The 26,787-nt window shown below is 39.5% G+C and overlaps 1 protein-coding gene across 3 annotated transcripts in view; it reads left to right on the top strand.

The window, feature by feature from the left end:
- SNX25 (sorting nexin 25) overlaps positions 1-26,787 on the top strand; it is a 235,498-nt gene that overhangs the window by 63,571 nt on the left and 145,140 nt on the right. Inside the window, exons 4-5 of one of the 3 annotated variants that reach the window (XM_027837342.1) lie at positions 10,386-10,558; positions 12,867-13,053. In XM_027837342.1, coding sequence (XP_027693143.1) covers positions 10,386-10,558; positions 12,867-13,053 — 360 coding nt within the window. Of the gene's footprint in view, positions 1-10,385; positions 10,559-12,866; positions 13,054-26,787 lie in introns of those variants that run through there. The other 2 variants (XM_027837344.1, XM_027837343.1) reach the window with 2 other exon arrangements.

Genomic DNA, 26,787 nt, shown 5'->3' with positions numbered 1-26,787 from the left:
ATACCAAGAACTACTGTTTGGGCACATAGTAAAAAAAAATGAGTTCTTTGCTAGTGTAACAGACAACTTCCTTGGATGGGTTATGCCTCCACAAATGAATGTGCATTTTGAAGAAAGGAGCTCAAGCTATCATACCTGCTATTGGGAGACATTATTTCTTACATTAATAACTAATTGTTGAATTAGGACCAAGGCTTTTCCCCTTTTCTACTTTCACATCTAGAAATCAACCAGTGTGGGAAATCTTGCTCAAAGACTTACCCAGGCTAAGGTCTGGTCAAAGATGGTAAAAAAATTCTAAGTTTAGGCCAGGGGTGGGGAACCTGCGGCCTCGAGGCCACATGTGGCCCTCTAGGTCCTCACGTGTGGTCCTTTGACTGAATCCAAACTTCATAGAACAAATCCCTTAATAAAAGGATTTGTTCTGTAAAACTTGGACTCAGAGTACTTAGAAGGCCACATGTGGCCTTGAGACCACAGGTTCCCCAACCCTGGTTTAGGCAAATGGGTGGATTTCTGCTCATTGTGTTTACTCAGACTGGTCTGGGAAAATGTGGATTCTCCCTTTTGTCAGATGGGTGATATGAAGTTGATAAATCCCTTTGACCGAGGTTTAGATGCTCAATGTCACATACCCCAAGATTCTCATTGGACTATAGCCCAGCCCCTCCTTGTAATATTCATTTTCTCATTAATTGTTAACCAGTTAGAATTGACTGCCACCCTCAGGAACACCCACTTTTCCAAGGGCATATAAGTTGTGAACCTGCCACCATGAGGATCTTTGGCATTCAAGAGTGCCACTGACCTCTTAATAAAATGACTAATTATCCATAAACCATGTCTCTCAAACTTTTTAAACATCATGCTATGGAGTTCATTCTTTCTTGGGTCTCCTGCCAATGTTTTCTGGATGTCAGAGTCCTGTGGCCTTTTCCTGCAAGATTCTATTGCTACCTTGTACACAGGTACTCTGGAGAGAAGAGGGCAAGGTAAAGATTCAGAAGGTATTGCCCAGGAACAACGTAGTTTGTGGCACAGTCATCAGCACTCAGCCCTTCAGAGTTCTTTGTGCCCAAGACCCAGGGCATCTTGGTACAATGTTTCAGACTCCATCTTGGGGATTGTTGGGCAAATAAACACATCAACTATGCCATTTCTTAGGAAAGAGACACAAGAGGGCTTCTACCTCTCTCACTAGTAGGTTCACTTTTGATACAGTCAGACAGGAAGACAGGAATGGAGTCATAATAAGGGGTTAAATAAGCTTTATTCTAGCCTAGTCTTCTCAAAGAAAGTTTTCTGGTAATGGGAGTACCAACTCCTACAGCATTCCCTAGCAACCCTTCTCTCAGGGGTTGGCGTGAAGGGGGGGCAACTACCCCTCGTCTCGATGGGGTCAGCTGATACCAGCACAACTTGTGCACTCCCCTAAATCCTCTCAAGCCTCAATGGGAGCCAGTTGAGGCAAACACACAGATTCTCCCTCCCAAGCCTTGATGGGGGCTGATCAAGGCACGCACAACATTCAGCCTGAACATTCACCTCCATGGGGGTCCCCAGTCACTGACCACTGCCCACTTGCTTTGTAGGGCAACAGACAAAGAAGGCATATTGCCAGAAATAGCCTCACAATTTTACATCACTTCACCCCTATATCTACTGTGCAAGTGTGGTAGAAACTGTTTTGAACTGTGATCCTGAGAACTCATAGCTAACACCTGGGAAATAGAGAGTGCTATGGCTATGGATCCTGGGAAGAAAACTCTAAGAAAGAATAACAGAAATCCGCTTTACACACAGTAAAATTCACCTTCCTTACAGGGAAACACCAAACCAGGCATACAGGGTTAGCCACCCAAGCAATGTGGGTGTTTGACTGTGAAGAGGTCTCACCTGGATCTCTCTTACTCTCCCTTCTTTTTGGAAAACCAGCTTTCAAAAGGAGTGCTGTAATTTGTCCTCCTATAGCACCAGGCTAAGGTGTCTGTTTCTCCCTGTCCACTTTTATGAACTACCTACAGTTAACCAGCCTTGGAATGGGACAGAGGTTAGTGCAGATAGCAGGGATTTCCATATGATTGCTTGCTACCCCCACAGTTCAGCTGTCCTGTCTTCATTTTAATTTAACAAACATTTATGAAACACCAACCACTTGCAGAGCATTGGCCTAGATACTAGGGAAGATTCCAAGTTTCCACAGGCAACATTATTCATAATGGGATTAGTAGGGGGCTCATCCCACAGGAATGGATAACTATTATGTAAAACAATATATAAATGCACCAGGAATGTGAAAAACAGTGCTCTATATGATGCAAAGGGGAAAAGGTTGTTCCTGATTTGGAGGTTTCAGGGAAGGCTTCACAGAGGAGAGAAGGTAGAATCTGAGTTAAGTTTTAAAGAATGAATGAAAATTTAATAGTCAGAGAAGGGTATCAGTTGGTAATTTGGTGAAATGTAAAGTTAAGGATTTGTAGTCAGTACTATTCAAATTCTGTTTATGCTGTTATATTACTCATGTGACTTGGACAAGTCATTTAAATTTTCAGGGCCTTAATTTCTTCATTGATAAAATAAAGTTTGGGGATATAAGATGGTACAGTGGAAAGGGTAATGATTAGAGTCATGGGTCCTGAGTTCAAATCCTGCCTTTGCTACTTACTACCTGTGTGACCTGGGGAAGTCACTTAATCTCTCTGGGCCTCAGTTTCCTTTACTGTAAAATGAGGAGTACCGGACGAGTTGACCTCTAAGTTTCCTTCCAGTTACAGAGCTATGATCTTGTAATCTTTATGAGCCTATGAGATGATTTCGGATGTTGCTTCCAATTCTAAATCTTTGCTACAACGTAGGAATCTGTGTATATGTTACTTATGTGTTTAATGTTCTTTCCTTATTAACAACTTTGTGAAGTAGTATGTTACTTTTCCCATTTTACAGATGAGGAACTCGAGGCTTAGTGAGTTAAATGAATTACCTATCATCACATAGGTAGTAAACAGAATTTGAGCCCAGGTCTGCCAACTTGGTCAGCTATGTGGTGTCATAGTGCATAGAGGGCCAAGCCAGGAGTCAGGAAGACTCATCTTCCTGAGTTCATATCCGGCTGAGACACTTACTAACTATGTGACCCTGGACAAGTCACTTAACCCCATTTGCCTCAGTTTCCTCATCTGTAAAATGAGCTGAAGAAGGCAATAGGAAGCTACTCCAGTATCTTGGCCAAGAAAACCCCAAAAGGGGTCATGAAGAGTCAGACATGACTGAATGACAACTCCTGACTTCAAATCCATTGCTCTTTTTTAACTATCCCATGCGGCTTTGAGAGGCCAAAATTTTTAACTTTCTGAAAATTTAATGCAAACCAATCACAGATTTATAGACTTTTCCAACGTGTGTATAATTAACCAACAACCTCACTAGAGTTCAAAGAGGGAAGACGTTTTTCAATAGACCTGAATCAATTTGGTAAATGTTTTGTGTTGTCTCTCACTACATAATTACTTTTTTATTAATGAATCTGGCCAAATAATTCAACATAATTTTTCTCTACTTCTGTTTTCCACGTACTTACAATTTGTAAAGCGATTTTCAATTTGTTGTACTGCCTAGAAGTTTTATAAGCTTCTAAAGGGCACAGGACCTAGTATAGTATCCGATGCATAGTGTGACCTTAATAAACGTTCATTGTTGGTTTAATTGATTTTCTGCAAGGCTGGTTTTCAGGTGTTCCAGGTACAGAGGGGGCCATGGAAATCCTTTTGATGGTGTTTGCTCACCCACTCCCACTCAGAAGCATCCCTCGCACATGAGTCAGACAATGTTAGTTCGGGAGAGAACTTCAGAGATTGTGTGGTTTAACCCACTCATTTCAGATATGAGAAAATTTTGCTATTGGATATATTTCCAGAGGAAAAAAAGTCTTTATGGTTTTTGGGTTTTTTTGAGCAATGAAATATAGAGAAATGGAAGTTTAGTGTTTTCTCCCTTATTCGTTGAACTCCTGGGAACAATTCTTTCCCTCTAGAAATGAGAAGAATTTTTTTTTTCTTTTTGAAAATCAAAGCCATCCTGTACTGATCACTTGTCTGGGTAGATGCCTTCCAGCTGCATCATTTGGAGCAAATACTGTTTGTTCAACTATTGTTAAAAGGCTTCGATTCGAATGTCTTGGCATGTTGGAATTTTGAGACACTAGGTTAATTTCCATTTTTGAAAATATTTGTCAGCTTCTACTGAAGTCGTTTTCCAATGCCTCATGGAGATTTGGAGGGGACTGTGAGTTCCCAAAAATGCCTATGGAGTGCAAGCTTTCTAATATTCCCCAAAATTCAAAATGCTTCAATTACTGGCCCAGGGATAGGTTGTGTTTCTGTCCTCTGAGGATGGGCTTAGCTGAACTTGGCCGAGCCTCATCACCAGAAGGCTGGTCACCAGGTTTGGCCACAATAACTCAGGAAGCCATCTGCTAAGACATGGTTGAATTATGATCTGCATTAGTGAGAAGAATACTCATATTGATAAAATGACATCTTTGGAAGGAAAGAATTCCACTTATCAACCTATCGCTTCAAAACAGAAATGTAATTAATTGGTTTTTAGCATTTAGGAATGCTACCAATAACTAGAGTAGAAATAAATATGAATAATACAAACCAATCACAGATTTATAGACTTTTCCAGCGTGTGTATAATTAACCAACAACCTCACTGGAATTTAAAGAGTGAGGACATTTTTCAATAGACCTGAATCAATTTGGTAAATGTTTCGCATTGTTTCTCACTACATAATTACTTTTTTATTAATGAATCTGGCCAAATAGTTCAACATAATTTTTCTTGAATATTCAAAGGCAAAGAAGAGGTTAAAATATTTGTGTTTGAAGAAGGCATGATGATATATTTAGAGTATCTAAGAAACACACACAAAAAAGCTCAATATAATGGCTTTTGCAAGATCAGGGTATGAGATAAATCCATAAAAACCATCAGCAATTCTGTGCAAAAGAAACCCAAAAACAAAGAGGAAATGGATGAAGAGAAATACAGTTTTTCAATAATGACAAAATGTTATCAAATAAGTACAATACCTAGTATTTATATAGTACTTATTATGTGCCACGCACTGTGATAAGTGCTTTACAATTATGATATCATTTAATCCTTACAATAACTCTGCAAAGTAGGTGCTATAATTATCATCTATATTTTACAGAATAGAATACTGAGGCAAACAGGTTAAGTGACTTGCCCAAGGTTACACAGCTAATAAATATCTGAGACTCAGCTCTTCCTGACTCCAAGCTGTGGCACTCTATCCACTGTGCCATGTAGCTGCTTTGTAATGTTTACTCTGTGTCAGTTCATACGTGTCTTCCTTTCTTTCTCTGAATTTCTCATGTTCATTATTTCTAGTCTATACCTATTTCCCTACCAGAGCAAGGCACTCATTTTGAGAATTATATGATATTGAAGAAAAAATAGATCAATGATAGTGAAATAGAAAAATTAGAACTGAAGGCATCTAACAGGGTGGTAATTGAGAAATCCAAGATAAGAAAATATCGGGGATGAAAATCATTATTAAATAAAAACCATTGGAAAAATTACATGGCAGTATGACAAAAATGAGATTAAATCCACATTTCATTCCATATACTACATTAAATTTTAAGTGGATCAATGGTCCAGATATAAAAAAGAAGAAATTAGAATAACATATCTATCATAGATGTGGAATGAGAATTGCTAACTTCAACAATTAGCAATTATAGATGATAAAACAGATGGATTTCATTTTATAAAAGTTCAGTGTTAAAAAAAACCAATATACATCAAAAAATACAAAAGGAAGGTAACATATTAGGGAAAAATTTTAGCTGTGAATATTTATAATAAGAATATGACATCAAAAATTTAATTAAAACAAGGTTAAAAGACTTGAGGATGTTAGATGAATGGTTAGATGGTTAAATGAATGAATGAAATAGCATTTATTAGGCACCTGTTACATTTCAGGCACTGTGCCAAGCAATAAGGATATAGACACAAATGTGAGGCTGGGCCTGTCCTCAAGCAGCTTATATTGTAGTAAGGGGGAACAGCACGTATAGGAGGACAGTGATGTCCAGAAAAGGGAGTTTTGGTGTGAGGAGTCACAGGGATTATGAGTAGAGCCATAGAGCAGTAGATTGTCAATCCCTTTCCTACAGTGATGGTGGCATTGACTTATGATAACTGTTCCCAGAACAAGAGGTGAAAGAGGGAATAGGGGTAGAATGTAGGTATGGCGGCAGGGCAGATAGCAAGATGCTTGAAAAGGCTCCAGTTTCCCAGTGGGTGACTGCATGGAATTTGAAATATGGTCTGGGACGGTCCAAAGATCTAGTAGGTTAGATGAATTGACATTCGTTCCCATATAACAATCAAGAGAGCTCAGCCCCACGACAGAGTTCTGAGTTCCAAAGCTGAGTGGGACAAGAAATGTGGGAACAAAGGAAGCTCCCTGGATGCCAATATGGAGGGTCACTGGGAGGAAAACAGTGCAGATGGCAAGATGCTTAGGTTGGACCCTAGTTACCTGGTGGGTGGGGATGGGGTATGAGCAGACTGTTCTCAAAAGAAGGTACACCAATACCCTTAACCGCCTGAAAAAATGTTTAAGCTCTGTAATAGTCAGAGGAATCCAAATGAAAACAACTTGAAGATACCACCTTGTACCCATTAAATTGTGAAAGATAGTTAAGAATAGAAACAGGGAGAGGTGCTGTGAATTGATAGATTTTTTTGTCTAGCAGTATAGCAAGATACAGGAGCTGTTCACAAACTTTGGCCCAGTGACACCACTTCATTGATGTTCAGTTGTGTCTGACTCTTCATGATCCTGTGGACCATACGTCCATGGGGTTTTCTTGGCAAAGATACTGGAGTGGTTTGCCATATTTTACCTTGGGTCTTCCTGACTCCAGGCCCAGTACTCTATCTGTGGAGCCACCTAGCTGCTTCCTAGTGAATCCACTACTATATTCTAAAGATGTTACTGAGGGGCAGCTAGGTGGTGCAGTGGATAGACCACTGGCCCTGAAGTCAGGAGGACCTGAGTTCAAATGTGGCCTCAGACACTTCACACTTACTAGCTGTGTGACCCTGGGCAAGTTACTCACTGCCTACAAAACCTCACTGCCTACAAAAAAAAAGATGTTATTGAAAGGCAAAGAAGACCTTAGCAAGCAATTAGAGATAAACTCGTTTCCACCAATTAGGGAACAGTGAACAAATCATGGAACATAAACATTATAGGCTACCATTGTTCTATAAGACAGGAAAAGTAGGAAAACGTCAAAAAAATGGGAAAATATATTCAAATGATGCAAAATGAAGCAAGCAGAATCAGAACAATCCATATCCTGATACTAATGATGTAAAAAATGATTAGAATGGTAGCGACAAAAAATTCTGGGGGAAATACACACTATCAGAAGGAGATGTGGAAGCAAACATGAAGTTAATCTTGTTAACCTATATCAGATTACTTGATGTCTTGGGGAGGGGTGAAGGAAGTGGGGGAGAGAGAAAAATTTGGTACCCCAAATCTTAAATGTTGAAAACTATCTTTACATGTAATTGGAAAAAAATAAAATGCTATTAAGTGGGGGAAAATAAAGTTAATGTACTCCTTTCAAAACCAACATATAAATAATGGAGTTTGTGGTTTATTTTTGTTTGCGCATTTCAATATATGTTTTTGTTGATTGTTACTACGTTTAGAACCAAAGTATGCAAAAAAGGGGAAAAAATGAGAAATAGGAACACCAGGAGGTGGGATGGTTTTGTGGACTGTCAAACATCTTTTGAATTTGCGGAGCTGGCAGAAGATCCGGGTCTCTAGAGGTCTTTTGACCATTGTGAGGAATGTGGATCTGGAGCTCAGGAAGTAGTTCAGGATTGGAGATATACCTTCAGGAATCATCCACAGAGCATTAAGAATTGAAGAGAAGAGAGTAGATGAGATCACTAAGGGAGAAAGTACAGAGTGAAGAGAAAAAGAAATATATGGGGGAAGAGGGAAGGAGAAAAAGAGTGGACAGAGAAGTGGGTGTCATGACGCCAAAACTAAGGCAGCAGAGAATTTCAAGAAGTCTTCCTTCCAGAAATTAAAACTATCTATAGTCATATGAAAAAATGTTCTAAATCACTATTGATTAGAGAAATGCAAATCAAAACGACCCTGAGGTACCACATCACACCCATCAGATTGGCCAGCGTGACAAAACAGGAAAATGATAAATGTTGGAGAGGATGTGGGACAATTGGGACACTAATTCATTGTTGGTGGAGTTGTGAACTGATCTAACCATTTTGGAGAGCAATTTGGAGCTATGCACAAAGGACTATAAAAATGTACATAGCCTTTGACTCAGCAATAGTGCTACTAGATCTGTATCCCAAAGAGATCATATAAATGGGAAAAGGACCCACATATACCCTAATATTTATAGCTGCTCTTTTTGTAGTGGCAAAGAATTGGAAATTGAGGGGATGTCCATCAACTGGGGAATGGCTGAACAAGTTGTGGTATATGAATGTAATAGAATATTATTGTACTGTAAGAAACGATAAGCAGGCAGACTACAGAAAAGCCTGGAAAGAATTACATGAACTGATGCTTCGTGAAATGAGCAGAACCAGGAAAACATTATACATAATAACAGCCACACTTGCGATGATTGACTTTGATAGACTTAGGTCTTCTCAGCAATGCAAGGATTTAAGACAACTCCAAAAGACTCATGATGGAAAATACTATCCACATCCAGAGAAAGAAATATGGAGTCAGAATGCAGATGGAAGCATACTATTTGCTGTCCTCTTCCTTTGTTGTTTTGTTTTATTGCTTCATTCTCGTGGTTCCTCCTATTAGTTCTAATTGTCCTTTACATCATGACTAATGTGAAAATATGCTAATTATGAATGTATAAGTAGAGCCTATATCAGATTGCATACTGTCTTGGGGAGGGTAGAGAAGAGGGAAGGGAAAAACATTTAAAACTCAAAATCTTATGGAAATGAATGTTGAAAACTAAAAATAAATAAATTATTTAACAAAAAGAAAAAAAAAAGAAAAAAAAGTCCTCCTTCCATGAGATCAGAAAGAATGAGGACTGAGAAAAAGCCTTTGGGTTTAGTAATTCAGCATGGTCATGCCTGAGGCTATTTCTGGAAAGCAATTTTGTAACTATGCTCCAAAAGCTCCTTATTAAATAGGATATATCCTTTGGTCCAGTGATACTGCTACTAGGTTCATGCCCCAAAGAAACAAAAAAAAAAAAATAAGAAAAGGGCCCATGTGTACAAAAATATTTATAGCAGCTCTTTTTTTGGTAGCAAAGAATTGGAAATTGAGGGAGTATCCATCAATTGGACAATGACTGAATAAGTTATTATATTCATGGTATATAAATATGATGGAATACTATTGTGCTGTAAAAAAAAATAATGGGAAGGGGATGGTTTCAGAAAATCCTGGGAAGACATTTATGAACTGATCCAAAATGAAGTAAGTGGAATCAGGAGAATAATTTTATACAATAGTAACAATCTTGTAAAGATTTTATAAAACAATTTTGTAAAATTTAGGAACTCTGATCAATAACCGTAATTCCAAAAGTTTCATGATGAAACATGCTGCCCACCTAATGGAAGAGAGGTGATGAGTTCAAGAGTGTAGACTGAAGCATATTTTTTCTCATCTCCCCTTCCCTTCCCTTCCCTCCCCCTCTCTCTTTCTTTCTTCTTTCTTTCTTTCTTCTTCCTTCTTTTCTTTTCTTTTCTTTTCTCTTCCTTCCTTCCTTCCTCTCTCTCTCTCTCTCTCTCTCTCTCTCTCTCTCTCTCTCCCTTCTTCCTTTCCTTTCTTTATGCAGAAATTTATTTTGTTTGACTATACATATCTATAACAGTTTTATTTTTCTTGCCTTCTGAATAAGTTGGGGAGGTGGAGGTGGGAGGGAGAGAATTTGGAACTAAAAATAAAATTTAAAGCTGCTTGAGGCTAGAGTGAGTATCTGAGCGAGCCTATCCTTAGATAAGTTTCCCATTTTAATCTAAACTCCTCGTTTCACAGAATAGGAAACTGAATTTCAGGAAGGTTAAACAACTGACCCAAGGTCATCCAAGTGGTAAATGACAGAAGTGGGATTTCAACCTAAGGAAATGTAGGTTTTGGTAAAATATCACATGTTGAAAAATATTTTTTTCAAATGTGTTTCTGTTTTGCTCATTTGGGCAGCTTCTATTTAATCATGCACAAATAACAAACTGTCCTTTTAGATTACTCACTTCCACAATTTTCTCCCACCCCATTCCCCCTTTCCTTCTATTTTTAGACAAGAAGAGCAGCCAAGGCCCTTCTTATTACATGCATGCTTAAGGAACTCGGATGAAGAAGTAAGGTTCCTACAAACATGTTCTCGGGTTCTGGTGTTTTGTCTCCTCCCCTCAAAGGATGTCCAATCTCTCAGCTTGCGCATAGTCCTTGCAGAAATTCTCACAACAAAAGGTAGACTTATAAAATTGAGATTGCTTTTAGATGACTAGATTTCTGTGCATACTAATGTGTTGATAACACTTTTTATAGCACATACACTCACTTTGTACTCTTGTTTTGGAAGTGTGAAAATCAAATTTCAAGAAAATTTCATGTGGAAATAGAGCAGCAAAGAGAGCATCCTTTGGACATCCATGAGAAACGTAAAAATAGATAGTGACAGATGGCCAAATGAACAACCGATCCCCTTATTTACTTTGAAATGACAGATCTGTTCTTTCTGCCCTCCATAGGGATAGCCTTTGTGTCTGATGGGGCATTAATTAACACAGAATGATAGACTCAAAGGTGGAAGCGACCTCAGAGGCCATCCAATCTAACGCCCTCATTTTATAGAACAGAAAACCGAGGCCTGGAGGGGTTAAGTGATTTGCCCTAGGTCATAAAGACATAAATATCAGGGTAAGGAAACCCACATGAGTCCAGACCTGATGGAGCATTTAAATACCGTAAGATTTAAAATTTCATTGGCGGTTGTGGGTCTTGAAGTTTCTTGATTTGTTCTTCATGGTTTATACAAATGCAAGATAATTTAAAGAGCAAGAACATTACAGCCCTTTGTATATACTCTAAAGGAAATAGAATGAATAGCTATGCATGGCAAAATGCTCAGCTTGAAAGGAAAAAAAAAAGACAAATCCTTAAAGTACCTGACTTAAGAAAAACATATCATAACCCAGAATTTCAGTAGACAGCTAAATTGTTGTTTGCTTAAATTCACTTTTAGGTGAGAAAAGATTTTGTACTAAAAGGCAGGAGTCTTTGAGAAGAAAATCCTAATCTATAATCTTTCTGTACAATTCCAAAAGATTCCAGTTATGTTAGTGTTTTGAAGTAGGAAAGAGCATGTAGTTCTCTTATTTAAAAATGAGGAAACTGAGTCTCAGAGAAATGGTCACACAATTAATTAGGAGGAAAACTTTGTTTTTCTTTTTTCAATCAGTGCTCTTTCTCTTTAAAAATAAATGGACAAACAAATAAATAATACATTATCAACTCTCCTCTACCCTGCAGCAGAAGTACATTTAAGTAAAACTAACCACTTCTGACAATAAACTCCCTCATGCCTACATTCCACTACTTTCATGTCCTTAGGGAGGGAGTCATTCTTTGCTGTCAGACCTGGGAAGTCTCACTGGGTCTAGGCATTGTTTCTGCATGCACTGTTTCCCCCGTTGTATACATTAGTCTCTGCCAGGATCAGTGACACAGAGACAGATGGTTGAAAAACCAGCCAATGACCAACGTGGAACTTTGCAGATAAAAGAAATGTTTAACTATGCGTATGCAGACAGTTTGATTTGAGGTGCACCATTTTCTCTGTGTTCTGGTAATCAACCAACAGCACCTTTAAAAAAAAGTAAGGGACATTTTTGGATCTGAGAACACTAGAGTGAATTGTTATACCCAAGTAATATTCTGTCTTTTCTCTTGTTCTGTAGTCACAAACAAAATTAGCCTGGAGTCTCTGCCAGTGTGTCATAAGAGTGTTGGTCCTTATATTTTGGCACACTAGACTGGTGAAAATATCTGGAATCTTCATTTAAGGCATAATCAAAGATTTCAATGTATGGATTTTAGTGGAGGAACATTTTAGCAGAGGAGCATGGGATGCTGGTGACTTCCTTTCCTTGCTCCCCTACCCTTATCTTTGTTTCTTAATGGAGAAAGCGCTATGTCAGTGCTTGGCAGAACATCCAGAGATGGACAGATCACCCTGGACCATTTCGTTGGATGGGTGGGAGCCTGCTTGTGAGGATTTTTTAAAACAACATCTATTAATTTTAGATGCTATTAATTAATCTATTTTCAAACAACATCTATTCATTTTAGATGCTATTCTTATTTTAAACAGCATCTATTCATTTTAGATGAACAAAGAGATTGCTCTGTCTAGCTATGTTAGAAGAGGCAGCCTGGTACAGTGGATAGAGGCAGTCAGAAAGACCTGGGCTCAGGTCCTGCCTCTGACACACACTGGCCGTGGGACCTTGGGCAAGTCACTTAAATTCTTAATGACGCACATAACTAAGGCTATAGCATGCAGGACAGGTGCCAGATTTGCATTGGTAAGGGAAATTTGCTCTAAACCAATGAAATCATAGGTCTGATCCCTGCCAAAAAATAAAGGTTAGGTTACACGTGTGTCCAAAAATGCAACCTGAAATGTGCATGTTGGTTTATATGTCTATTAAGAAACAAAACAAAAGGGGGAAAAAAGAAGGGATGGCGGTTTAATGCCTTCTTCTGTTTCCTTCAGTCTTACAGCCTGTGGTGGAGTTGCTGAGTGACCCTGATTATATTAACCAGATGCTACTGGCCCAGCTGGAATACAGAGAACAGGTGAATGAGCATCACAAGAAAGCCTACACATATGCTCCTTCTTACGAGGAGTTCATCAAGCTCATTAACAGCAACTCTGACGTTGAGTTCCTGAAGCAGCTAAGGTACCTGACGTTCACTCATAGCACGTTCAATGCTCAACTTGCTCATGACCATAGGCCATTACAGACTGGGCCCAGCTATGTGAGGGAAGCGGCAAGAAAGGAAGTCTATAAATCTTGTCATTTAATGGAGTCTAAATTAAATCAGCTCTTCCTTGAGGCAGCTGGAATGGTTAATTTTCCTATTATATCTGATTAGTGCAGATTGAAAGGTATTTGGTTGTTGAGGGCACCTGCTTACTTTCTCGGGTGCTCAGAGGTGAGGGATTGTTTGAAGGAGGGGTTTTGTTTTCTCCTTAAAATAAAATATCCCCCACAGTACGGTAGACAGTGTGCAGGATTTGATGCCTGACGATCTGGGTTCAAATTTCACCTCAGCTATTTAATGCCAGTTGGGATTTGGAGTAAAGTCCTTAAGACTCTTTAGGCCTCAATTTCCTCACTTATAAAATTAAAGTTATGGGTTCCACGTTCTGTAAGGTCCCTTCCAGCTCTAAATAGTTGATAACTGTGGTTTCTGTCTGAGAGGCAGTGTACCATAACAATAATAAGACTGGCTCACATATATAGCACCTACTATGTACCAGGCATTGCAATCAATATCTCATTTGATCCTCATGACAACCCTGGGAGGTAGGTGGTATTATTATCCTCATTTGACATATGAGAAAACTAAGGCAAACAGAGGTGAAGTGACTTGCCCAAGGTGACCCAGCTATTAAGTGTCTGAGGCTGGATTTGAACTCAGGTCTTCCCAACTGTAGGCCTACACTCTATGCATTGTACCACCTGGCTATCATTTTGAATAGAGAGCTGGCAATGGAGGCAGGAAGACCTGGGATCACCTGCTGCCTCTCATACATACTGGCTGTGTGACCCTAGGCAAGGCACTTAATAATAATAATATTAATAATAATAATAATAATTACTAACACTTGTATAGCATGTACTATGTGCCAAGCACTGTGCTGAGTGCTTTACCATTAATGTCTCATTTGACAACAACCCTGGGAGGTAGATAGTATTATCATCCTCATTTTACAGATGAGGAAATCGAGTTAAATAGTGGTTAAGTGACTTATTCAGGATAACACAGCTAGTAAGTGTCAGAGGCTGGATTTGAACTCAGGTCTTCCTGACTCTACCACCTGTGATCTATCCTGCCAGTGAATAGAGAGCTGGAGACGGAGTTAGGAAGACCCAAGTTCTGCCTCTCAATGATGGTGGTGTGACTCTGCACAAGTCTCTTAACCTCTGAGTATTGTAGCACAAGATGCTGACATGCATTGAAAGGGAGTGGCCCTCTTGGGCTCTCATTAATAACTCCTGCTGCTCCTCAGCACTAGAGCCGGTCCTTTGAGGAGGCCCTGGCTCAGCGGCAGATCAGCTCAGCCCCAAGTGGAGAAGAAAAGACAAATACCAACCAAACCATGAGAACCCATTTGCACAATGGGGCCATAGTGTGAGGAATGGAGTGTAACCCTGTCTCGTCCTCTCCTTTGGGGTTCGCTCCACTTATCTGTAAATCACCTTTAATGGAGTCATTTACTGACCTCTGAGAAATTTCCCTCTTACTGCATTTGTTAGCCTCACAGCCTTCCCTGCACCCCCAACCCTGCTGTCCTATTCAGTAACTTCAGTGCACCTGTTGATGATTCCTTGCCCGCTCTTGGGTCCCAGTTCATTGACCTCCTCCACTCCCATGACTTACATTCTCACTCTGCATCATCCAAAGCGCCACTACCTTCGTGATTTTAACTCTGTAGCTCCTCTCTTATTTTCCCTCTTCCTCAATTCTCTTAAATCTTTTCTTCATCCTCATCACAAACTCTAATTTCTCCACTCAACCTTGTTCTCTCAATCCATCCCCCCTCTTCTAACTTCCCTTTCATTTTCTTGACCTTCTTGCTAATGAGTTCAGTTATACGTAGTCCTCTTTCCTTGAGTGTCTTGCCTTTCTGCTCTGTTGCCAATCATTCCTTGCCAAACTGTAGCCCTGGGTAATTTTTCCACTCCACTTTTTGTGTTACTCATTCTCACTAAATCTGCCCTTTAACTCATGATAACCTTCATTACTTCGATCCCTAAAAATTCTCCAAACACATTTCCTCCCTCCATCTGGCTTCACTTACCTTCATACGCAGGTTCAATTCCATGGGCTGCCACTTTAATGACTCTAACCAGCACCTTAGAATTCCTCTCTTCTTCCTACCTCTAACCTCCCCTCCCCTTTCCCCACTTTTACCCTTCCAGATTGGATAATTCTTAACTCAGCCCTTCATAACCTACTCCCTTCCTACCTCTCCAGTATTCTTACATCTTATTCTCCACCAGGTATCCTTTGATCCAGTGACACTGGCCTCCTGGCTGCCCCACAAACAATTGTTCTTTTGGGGGCCTTTTCACTGGCTGTTTCTCCAAGCCTGGAATACTCTCTCTTCTCATCTCTGCCTACAACCTCCCTGGTTTCCTTTAAGTCCCAATTAAAATCTCATCTTATACAGGAAGCCTTCCCCAGCCTCTCATAATTTTAGGGTTTTCCCTCTCCTAATTATTTCCTATTTTTCCTGTAAATAGCTTGTTTGTACATGTATGTTTGCTTTTTGTCTCCCCCTTTAGATTATGAGCAAGTTGGGAGCAAGGACTGCCTTTTGCCTCTTTTTTTTTTTTTTAAATCTCCAGTGCTTACATGGTAGGTGCTTAATAAATGTTTATGGACCTATGAGGGAAAATATGGATAAGAATTGTACAGTGAGGTATGGAGGGGGTTAAATTCTTTTGGTAGAGGAAGTATCTATATCAGTCATCAGAAGAATTGGCTGTAGCAAGGAGTCAGGATGCCTCTTTTTCCAGGACTGAAAGGAAAGAGGAGAGAATGGATAATGATGCCAAGTGGAGCAGGAGAGTTGAAAGAAATCCAGTCTGATGACTTAAGTTGTCATGGTGAAGCAGATAGCCAGGACTTTAGCTCTGTGTGTTGGGGATTGGAGTTGATGACTTGAGAGAAATCTCAAAAAAAATTTTTTTTGTTTTTTTGATTGCTGTGGGGAGTCACTGAGAGTACACTAGAAAAATTAACTGCTAAGTAGAAGTGAGGGACTGACTGAGATTGGGTACCGTATAGTTATAGTGATTGAAATCAGCTTGATTTCATTGTTTTCTCTCCAAATGATCAGTAGGTCTATTTTTGGTTGTTCAATCATGTCAGACAATTTGTGACCCCATGGCCTATCTGTGGGGTTTTCTTGGCAAAGATACTGAAGTGGTTTGCTTTTTCCTTCTCCAGTAGATCACCTTTTGTCAGAACTCTGTACTATGACCTAGGGTGGAGAAGTTAAGTTTAAATTAAGTTAGTTTAATTAATTAATTTCAATTAAAGAGCATTCCTGAGTCATTCCAAATGGAGGATTTTGTATTTGATCCTGGGGGCAATAGGGAACCATTGGAGTTTATTGAGTAGGGGGTGATGATCAATTTATTAAGTACCTGCTACTTTTATTAAGATAATTTATTAAGTATTTATTGTATGCCAGACATTGTGCTTAGACAATGGGGCAGGGCCCAAGCTACAAAGACAATGAACTGAACTATTTCTATTGTCAGAGAGCTTATATTCAAATGAGGGAGATAATAAGTACCTCTGTAAATATATACAGAATAAATCTAAGGGGAATAAATATGGGGTCAAGGCACTAGGAGTTGCAGGGATCAGGAAGGGCTTTATGGGGAAGATGGTACATGAATTACATATTTAAGATATGTAATGAGGTAGGGGTGAGAAGAGAATTCATCTCAAATATGGAAAACAGAGAGTGCAAAGGAATGAAGAGCAGAGATGGAATGTCATATTTGAGGACCAGAAAGAAAGTTAGACTGGGGGCAGCTAGGCAAGCACCGGACCTGGAGTCAAGAGGACCTGAGCTCAAATCTGGCCTCAGACACATAACACTTACTAGCTGTGTGACTCTGGGCAAGTCACTTAACCCCAATTGCCTCACTTAAAAAAAAAAAGTTAAGACTGGATTGCAATGTATGGCAGAGGAAATGATGTCGAAATTGATTAATTAGTCAGTCAGCAAGCTCTGTATCATGCATTGGGAGTATTAAAGCAAAAGTGAAATAGTTTCTGCCCTCAAGGAGCTTCTGTTCTATCAGAGAAAAGAACACAAGTAGCTCATAGAATCATAGCTGTAGACTTCAAAGAAGCTTCAGAGGTCATCTAATTCATTGGTGTCAGACTTGGGGCCTGGTGTCATCCCTGGGGGCCAAATATTCTTAGAAAACCACAATTTAACACCAGTATTTATTTATATTGTAATTTTTACCTATTTTGTTAAATATTTCATGATTATATTTTAATCTATTTTTGAGGCAGCGTATGATCTGAGAGGGCTCTGTGTTTGACATCTCTGAATTTACCCCGTGAATTTATTCTTTGAGGAAACTGAAGCTCGGGGAAATTAAGTGACTTACTTGCTCCAGGCCATACATGCAATATATGTCTGACTTGGGATTTAAATATAGGTTCTTTGACTCCAGAGCCTATGATGTTTCCCCTGTTCCATACTCCTACAAAGTATATACAAGGTATTAAGTGCAATGTAATTTGAGGCACACTAATAATTTTGGGGAGGTGTCAGGAAGAGCCTCAATGTAACATGTGAGCCAAATTTTCCAAGGGCCCAGGGGTTCATTAGATCAGGGGTGGGGAACCTGCGGCCTCAAGGCCACATGTGCCTCTAGGTTCTCAAGTGCAGCCCTTTGACTGAATCCAAACTTCATAGAACCAATCCCCTTAATAAAAGGATTTGTTTTGTAAAACTTGGACTCAGTTAAAAGGCCACGCCCAAGGACCTAGGAGGCCACGTGTGGCCTCCAGGCTGCAGGGTCCCTGCCCCTGCCCTGCATTAGATTGTAAGATCCTTGAGGGCAGGGACTGAATTGCCTCTTATTGTATCCCCAGAGTTTAGCACCAAGCCTCGTACATAGTAGATGATTTAATAAACGTTTGTTTATTTATTCATTCATTCATCTGTCTATCTATCTGTCTGTCTATCTGTCTATCTGTGTATCTATATTTCTAATCTATCTGTTATTACAAAAAGGTGGTGGGGAGGAGCAATTGCATTCCAGGCCTTGGGAGGGATGGTCTGTATGAAAACATTTAGACAGGACTTGGAATGTTGTTTACAAGAAATAGCAGGGAAGTCCAGTTTGGCTAGACCTTAGACTATGTGAAAGAGACAAATTTGTAATGAGCCTAGGAAGAGAGGCGGTAATCAGATTGCTGAAGGCTTTAAATGCCAAGGCTATAAAACTGATTATGTGCTCTTGCAGAAGTAGCTTGAACACATGCTGCCTAATGGCTTTCTTTCTCTGCTCTGCTGGCCAGAGGCAAAAATGCTCTGAATCTGGGTGCTGCTCTTTCTGGGCCTGCTGCCATCAAGATTCTGGACCCCTACATTGTGGGAGCAGCTGGAGATCACCCTGAGGGTTTCCATCCACCCCAGGGACCACAAGCTCCCTGTCTTTGGGTCACAGGGTCAGATATTAGGATTCACATTCTTGTCTGCTTCCTTCTCGGGAGCTGCCTCCCTGGTATTTCACAGAATCAGCAAAGGGCCAGATTTGGATGGAAACTTAAACATCAAATAGCCCACCTTGTTTGTGTTCTGGAGCCTTTGGGCAGTCTGGTGAAGCCTTTGGAGCCCTTCTCAAGAAAATGTTTTTAAATGCATAAAATACACAAGATTACAAAGTAAATCTGTATTAAAATACAGTTTTATATATACATGTGTACGTGTATATGTGTATATATACACGTGTGTGTTTATATATATATTTACATATATATATTTACATATATATATTTGAAATCTTTTTATCCAAATCAAAACAAAACAGAACTCAGAGAAAGTATACATATGAGACTAAGTGCCAGACAATACAGGGTGAAGGACTGATCCCATTGGGAGAGTACCAACTTGGCTGATCCGAAAGGAAATCTTAGATCTCACCCAAAATATTTTTTTTGTTTGTTTGTTTGTTTTTCCAAAAGATTTTTTAAAAAGAAGTTTATAGATCCCAAGTTAATCTTGACTTAGTTCAAACTTTTCATTTTGCAGGTGGGCAAATGGAGGTCAAACAGGTAAAGTGAATTGGCTTGAGTCTAAAAGGTCATAGGTGACAGACTTAGGGCTCAGACCCAGGTGACCTTACTTCAAACCCTATGTTCTGGCCATAATGCATAATGATTTTTTGTTGTGGTGGTTAAACTTTGCTTGTTTTCTCAGGTTCAATTCAACAAATGCTGTGAAACACTTTCTGTGTGTAGATAATTGTGCTAGAAACTGTAGGAAGTACAAAATTTTGCCAAGATGTGCCTGCCTTCATGTAGCTTATATTTGAGTAGGGGGATATTACACACACACAGACACACAGACACACACACACAATCTGCAAAATAATAAGTATCTTAGTGATGTAAAAAAAAGCTCTGTAGCTATGTGAGGGCCAAAGAAGGAAAAGGTCTTTACTAACTGAGAAGATCAGGAGAGGGGCAGAGAACAAGCATTTATTAAGCACCTACTGAGTACCAGGTACTCGATTAAGCACTTTATAAATATTATCTTACTTGATCTTCACAACAACCCTGTGAGGTGGTGCCATCATTATCATCCCTATTTTACTGTTGAGGGAACTGAGGCAGCCAGAGGTTGTGACTTGCCTTCAGGTAGAAGAACTGTTTTGAGGTTGCATTTGAAATCAGGTGGTCCTGTCTCCCCCAGCACCCTATTCACTGTATCACTTATATTCTTAGAGGAAGTAGCAATGTATTGGTCTTTAAAAGTCATGAAGAGAATTCTACAGGTAACAAAGGAGAAACAAGGTATTTCAGACACAGGGAACAGGGCAAACAAAGGCAAGGAGGGGGAAAAATACAATGAGGCAGCTAAAGGGGTAATGGGCTCAGAAGCGGGGGTGGGGCCATGCTCCATACAGATGGTATCTCAGATCCTTTCCAACTCTGTGATTCTATGACCCAATGAGTATGTTCAATTTTATACCCTCAGAGAAGGTGAAGATGAAAAATACCTTATAAGAATTCCTTTAATTATTATTCTAAAACCCACCAGAAATCCTACAAATATTTGTTTTAAAGAATGATTAGAGGGGCACCTAGGAGGTGCAGTGGATAGAGCTCTGGTCTATCCGGAATCAGGAGGACCTGAGTTCAAATTCGGCCTCAGACACTTCACACTTATTAGCTGTGTGACCCTGGGCAAGTCACTTAACCTCGATTGCCTCACCAAAAAAAAAAAAAAAAAAAAGGCAAAAAAAAATAATCTTCTTAAAAAAAAAAAAGAATGATTAGCTCTGCCATTAGAACATAGAATCATTGACTGTTAGAGCAAAAAGGGAATTTAGAGATCATCACATCCAGTCTGCTCATTTTAATAGATGAGAAAAGGCCTCCAGAGGCCTGGAGGGAAGGGACTCAGCCACTGTCTCCTTAATAGCTGATGAGGTAGTGTTAGTCCCTTTGTTGTAATGCCCTCTGATCTTATAGCACAGAGTAAGCATGGCTCATTCCAGACCTTCTCCAGACTTCAGGTGCCTTATAATCCTCCCCCCCCCCCCATTATGGCAGGTACCCTCCACACAAGATGCTGTGGGCTCACAATGGCCTCTCCTCTTATCTTTTGCCATCACACACTTTCAAAGCCTTCCATTTACCCTGACCTGGGGACGACTTTCCCCAGGCACCATCCCCATTCATCATCTCCTAGGGGATCCCGGGGATGCTGCTTGGGTTTCTTCTTGTTTTCAAAGTGTGTATAGAAAGAAGTCCAATGACCCACTCAAGCAATTGCACAAATGGATCTTTTAATCTAAAAAGAAATAGGTGATGGTGCATAAAATTATTCTGTTGCTTGGCTACTTACTTTCATCTGAAATAAAAAATTACTCCCTACTCAAGAGCCAGGGCTGATCACTGTTACAAACAGACAAAATTACTTTTTATTAGATTCCTATCTAAAGTCTAAATTGATATGAGGTTAATCATCCTCATAGCACCAATGGCCTTGCTTGTTTCAGGTACAGCTGGACTTGTCCTTGCTGGTTTTTTCTTCTTCTATAATTGTAAGTGTACATTGTTGCCTGGCATTATTGATTCCCTGGATCTCTTTAAATTGCTACCTATAAAATTAAGGGGACAGTCTGACTAGGTGTGAGAAGGTGTATGTCTTTTTAATTAAATTTGTATGGTCATTTAGAGATGCTGAAACAATCCACTCTGCAAGCATACTCACTTGGGAAATAAGTGTGTGTTGTGAGCTTAGCATGGTCATTCAAGCTAGTGCGTAGCTGGGACCTTGTCAAGGAAGACATAGGATATTTGCAGTCTGTCAAATGACCCTCTCCCATCCTGAGTCAGGATTAGGTGGCTATGCTCTAAGTCTATGGAGCTTTCCAGGATCCTAAGTTATCTGTGGGTCATGCAACATTCCAGATATCTGGAATCTCTATTAACTGATATTTCCAGGTTTTGCTATTACGAGGGATAACTGATGTAGGTCAATCAATAAATATTTATTAAGCTCCTACTAAGGACCAGGAGGCAGCTAGGTATTGCTGGCAACCCTGGGCAAATCCCACTTAACTCTGTTTGCTTCAGTTTCCTCATCTGTCAAATGAGCTGGAGAAGGCAATGGCAAACCACTCCAATATCTTTGCCAAGAGAATCCCAAATGGGGTCACAGAGTCAGACATGACCGAAAGGACTGAACAAGTGGTGCTACAAGATGATGACATGCCCTTTAAATCATAAAGGGACAGGGATAGGGACCAGATCTGTGTCTTCATTGGAACAGAGAATTCCTAGATGAGGAAACCTGCTCTATCAATGCAGGTTGGCATCTTCTCTGCAATTCATAGTCAAGAGCTGCCTAGGGAACTGAGACATGAACTAGATTGTCCAGACAGCAGGCATCAGAAGTAGTTACTATATTGCACTGCTTCTTGCTAACTCATAAAAGAAACAATGAATTATATTCCATATAATTTTTGTGAAAAGCAACATGTTGTAGTGGATTGAGGGCTAGCCTTGGAGTTCTGAAGACAGTTCAAGTCTGGCCTCTGAAACATACTGGCCCTATGAATGTGGGCAAGATACTTAACAGTTTGATGTCCCAGGCAACTCCCTAAAACTATAGATACAAATGGGTTACTGATTTGATTGGGGGGAAGGGAGGAGTTTCCATACTGGGAATTCCCCACACAGAAGGAATTATAGATCTAGGCCAAAAAAAAAGTTTTAATGTTGAGTGTACTTTGTTTTATTTTACTTTGATACTTTGAAAGATCTGTGATTTAATCAGCATAGATACTCTCTCCACCAAAGCAAATAATAATTTCCCTCATGCCTCATACAATGTAATTGGATTCAACACGACGTTTACTTTGTGCAGAGTAATCTTCTGGGCCCTGGGAGAGGTACATAGTTTAGATAAGACATGGCTCCAGACTTCATGAAGTTACTCCCAGGGTCATCTTCTCAGCTTTTCCACTTGGATAAGAGCTGCTAGAGTTTGTCCTTTCCTGACGTAGCCTTTGAGAATTCTCCAGGCTACGCTGAGGCCCAAGAGTATGACTCCTGCACCTTCTGAGGCAGTAGGTGGCACAATGGGTTTCTACCCTGGGCCTGGAGTCAGGAAGACCTGAGTTTAAATCTGGCCTCAAACACCTTCTAGCTGTGTGACCCTGAGCAAGTCACTTAACTTTTGTTTGCCTCAATTTCCTCAACTGTAAAATAGGGATCATTATAGCATCTACCTCATAGGAGTTGTTTGTGAAGACCAAATGAGATATTCGTAAAGTGTTCAGCATAGTGATGGTCACATGTTGTTCAGTCATTTCAATCTTGTCTAACTCTTTATGACCTTATTTGGGGTTTTCTTAACAAAGATACTGGAGTGGTTTGCCATTTTCTTCTCCAGGTCATTTTACAGATGAAGAAACTGAGGCCAGCAGAGTTAAGCGACATGCCCAGGGTGATGCAGCTAATGTCTATTTTGATTTGAACTCATGAAAATGAGTCTTCCCTACTCCAGGCCCAACACTCTATCTTCTCTTCTTTTCCCTTCTGGATGGTTGAAAATTGGGAACCCATAAGTGATGGTTTTTCCATTAACCATAATATTTGATTAACAGAACATCCCATTACTCGATCATGTAGGATAATAGTTGATTGCTTAGTACCAAGGACACTTTATTTTTTTATATTTTAAAGGTCACAACCAATTCCTTCAGATGCATGAGAGTCATTTGACCTGGCAAAATCCCAAAGCAGGGGTTTGAAATTAACTAGGATTCCATTGCTATGGAAACATACCATTAAGTTGTTAAATTAATAATTTCTTTTTTAAAAAACAAAATAAAGTGATTCCCTAATCTTATTAATATGGCTATTTTCTTCATTGGTGCCAACTGACATCCAATTCAGGCCTGGCATACAGTAGGCACTTAATAAATATTTGTGGAATTGAATTCTTCTTTTCCTGTGTTTTTCTTTTCCAGGCTTCTAGAAGGCTTATTTTTTTTTTAAAGTTCATATTCAAGCTGCTTTCATAAATATCACTGCTATTGCTATAACCTTTGTTTTTTCATGTCTCATTGACACGCATTTAAACTTGTAGTTTGTGTCCCAGACATCTTTTTGAAGCAACCTCTTCTCCAGAAATCATAGGATGGCAGCAGAACATTTTACAGTCATTAGGTAGAGGGAAGTTTTCAGTTTTCCAGCTGGAGTGATCCTTGTCTTTAGTACTTGGCATGCCCAAGTCCTGCCCTCTTGAACAGTCAGAGGCACCCTAGTATTGTCCTTTCCTTGTCTTTCCCTTCCTTTTCTTCCACTTGGTCATGGTCCTACCTTTTCTCTAGAAATGACTCTGTGAAAATGATGGAGGCCGAAAGGTTTATTTAGCATATCTCTCATTCATTTCCATAGTTCAACTAATTATCCATGGCTAATGAAGATAAGTAGGCTTTCTCAGGCCACATACTTGCCCTGAATTGGTAACATAATAGGGGAGAATTCCATTCTGACCCATTCTGGTGGACCCATGACTCAGTCAGTCAAGGAAGGGGGCAATCAGGGTTCAAAGAGTATCCATTCTGGTAGGAAATCCAGGATAGGGAATAGGATCTAAGAGGTTGGGAAACTATTTGCCATGGTGTGATTAAATCACATATGTATTTTTAAATGGCCTTAGAGAAGAGACTATAGTCTCTTCTTTGTTGTTTTACTCTACCTGAGGCAATTAGACAGTGCAGAAGATGGAGTATGGGCCTGGGGTCAGAAAAACCTGATTTCAAATCTAGCCTCAGACATTTACTAGCTGTGTGACCCTGGGCAAGTCACTTAACTTCTGTCTGCCTCAGTTTCCTCTGGTGTAAAGTGGGAGTAATAATAGCAACTACCTCTCAAGGTTGTTGTCAAAATAAAAAAGTGAAATAAGATTTGTAAAGTAAATACCTGCTTTATCCCTTCCTTCTTACTTTGCAAAGATGCTTTCTGTACCTCACAAACTTCTCATCTGTTTCAATCCTGACAATTAGCAACAAAAGCACCATATGGGATGACATGGAATTTATCATATTGGGGTGATTTTGAGAAAAGAAGCTGAGTTTCTTGATCCTAGGAGATGTGCCACGTTTTTCTTACTAGGAGCTGACTTATTGAAAAGTAAAGTTCCCAGTTTTCCAAACAGCTATATCACCTAAGTATTTTGCAGGCTCCTGAATTGTGTCTTGGGCTGGTTCAAGACTAAGACGTCCCTCAGATTCCATCTGTCTCTGTTTTCCTCCTTCCACAAACCAGGAAACAAATGAACTGTGCCAAAGTATGCTATTTATCAACTTCATTGAACCTACATTGACACAATCATCTTTTATCATGTGGTAGGAGTCTTAGGCAAGCCTAATGGCTCTAGAAAAGGTTTTCATCACATTATTCTGACAGCTCAATTAAGCCTTACATTTGAAGATTTAAAATTTTTTTTTTTGACTGGCCTTCAGGTTGGATTAACTGACTAATGCTAGTGCTGGAGAATATTTCTAGTCTCTGGTCCTACCCTTTTCCATTTAGGTGAGCTAATTTTAAGAAGTTGGCTTCCCTCAGATGATTGCATTCATTCATATATGTGTACATGTTTATTACATATGTGTACATGTATATATGTAAGCAGGGCAATACCATGGGAGTGTGTGTATATATACATATACAATGTGCATACTTGCATACACTCGTACGCATGCGTGTATAGATGTGTATATACACACATACATACACACATATACCTATACACACATATACATATGTGTGTATATCTATACCTCCCTAGCTTTTGTTTTTACATCACCTTCATATTCCCAAAGGATATATTCTAACCTGAAGGCCAGTCAAAAAAAAAATTTTAAATCTTCAAATGTAAGGCTTAATTGAGCTGTCAGAATAATGTGATGAAAACCTTTTCTAGAGCCATTAGGCTTGCCTAAGACTCCTACCACATGATAAAAGATGATTGTGTCAATGTAGGTTCAATGAAGTTGATAAATAGCATACTTTGGCACAGTTCATTTGTTTCCTGGTTTGTGGAAGGAGGAAAACAGAGACAGATGGAATCTGAATATTCTGAATATTCTACCTACACAGAGAGTCATCCGTTTTCATGAAGACTAAAAAAGAAAGAGAAAAAAAACAAAGCTAATCGACACATCAGACCTTCTGACAATATATACAGTGTTCCCCATTTGTAATCCCCCGCCTTTATGAAGGAGGGAGGGAGGTTTATCTCTTCCTCATTCTTGATCATTATAATTACATATAATTCATTTTCAGTTCCTTCTTCTCTTCATTTACTTCCTCGTAGTGGTTGCAGATAATTATTTTTCTGGTTCTGCTTTACTTTGTGTCAATTCATTTAAGTCTTCCCTGCATTCTTCATATTTATGTTAGGGCATAGTAATATCCCATTCCACTCATGGACCCCAAATTTTTTAGATATTCTCTGCTTGATGAGATGACTCATTCTTACATCCTACCAAGCTTCATACTGGTTCTTTTCTCATCCAGTCAGATAACCAGATTTGTTCTCACTGTGATGCTGAGGTTAAGATATTCTGTCAAATGCTTGAGTGATGTGAGTAATAGTGTCAGTGAGAACAACATGTACCTGAATATGTAAAAATGGAATTCAGAATTCCTAGGCCATGCATTGCTCAACTACAAATAATCTTAAGGTTGTCTACAATTCTACAATTGTTTACAGTTCTTAAGGTTGTCTACAATTCCATTCAAGTACAGGTTTGGCTGTAGAAATCTATCAAGAGTTTGGTTTGTGTTTTGGTCTGTCTGTCTATACTGGAGATGGTTTATTGATGTTTTCCTTTGTGAGCTAGAATCTCAAGGGAAACTTTCATTGTCATATATCTGAGATCATTAACATACAGACTAGTAAATGGGCACGGCAAAGGATGTCAGGGCTTTTCCTCATTTTACACATGAAGAAACCAAGGTAAACAGGGTTAAGTGACTTTTCCAGGGTCACACAGCTAATAGGAGTCTGAGGTTGGATTTGAACTTGGGAAAATGAATCTTCCCAATTCAAAGCTCTGTGCTCTATCCACTGTGCTGCATAGCTGCCCTAAGGAATTCCTGTTCTTGGCTATCAC

This window comes from Vombatus ursinus, unplaced genomic scaffold, assembly GCF_900497805.2.
Source record: "Vombatus ursinus unplaced genomic scaffold, bare-nosed wombat genome assembly UNPS02014821.1, whole genome shotgun sequence".
In the NCBI taxonomy this organism is placed as follows: Eukaryota; Metazoa; Chordata; class Mammalia; order Diprotodontia; family Vombatidae; genus Vombatus; species Vombatus ursinus.
This window is presented reverse-complemented; position numbering and strand designations above follow the sequence as displayed.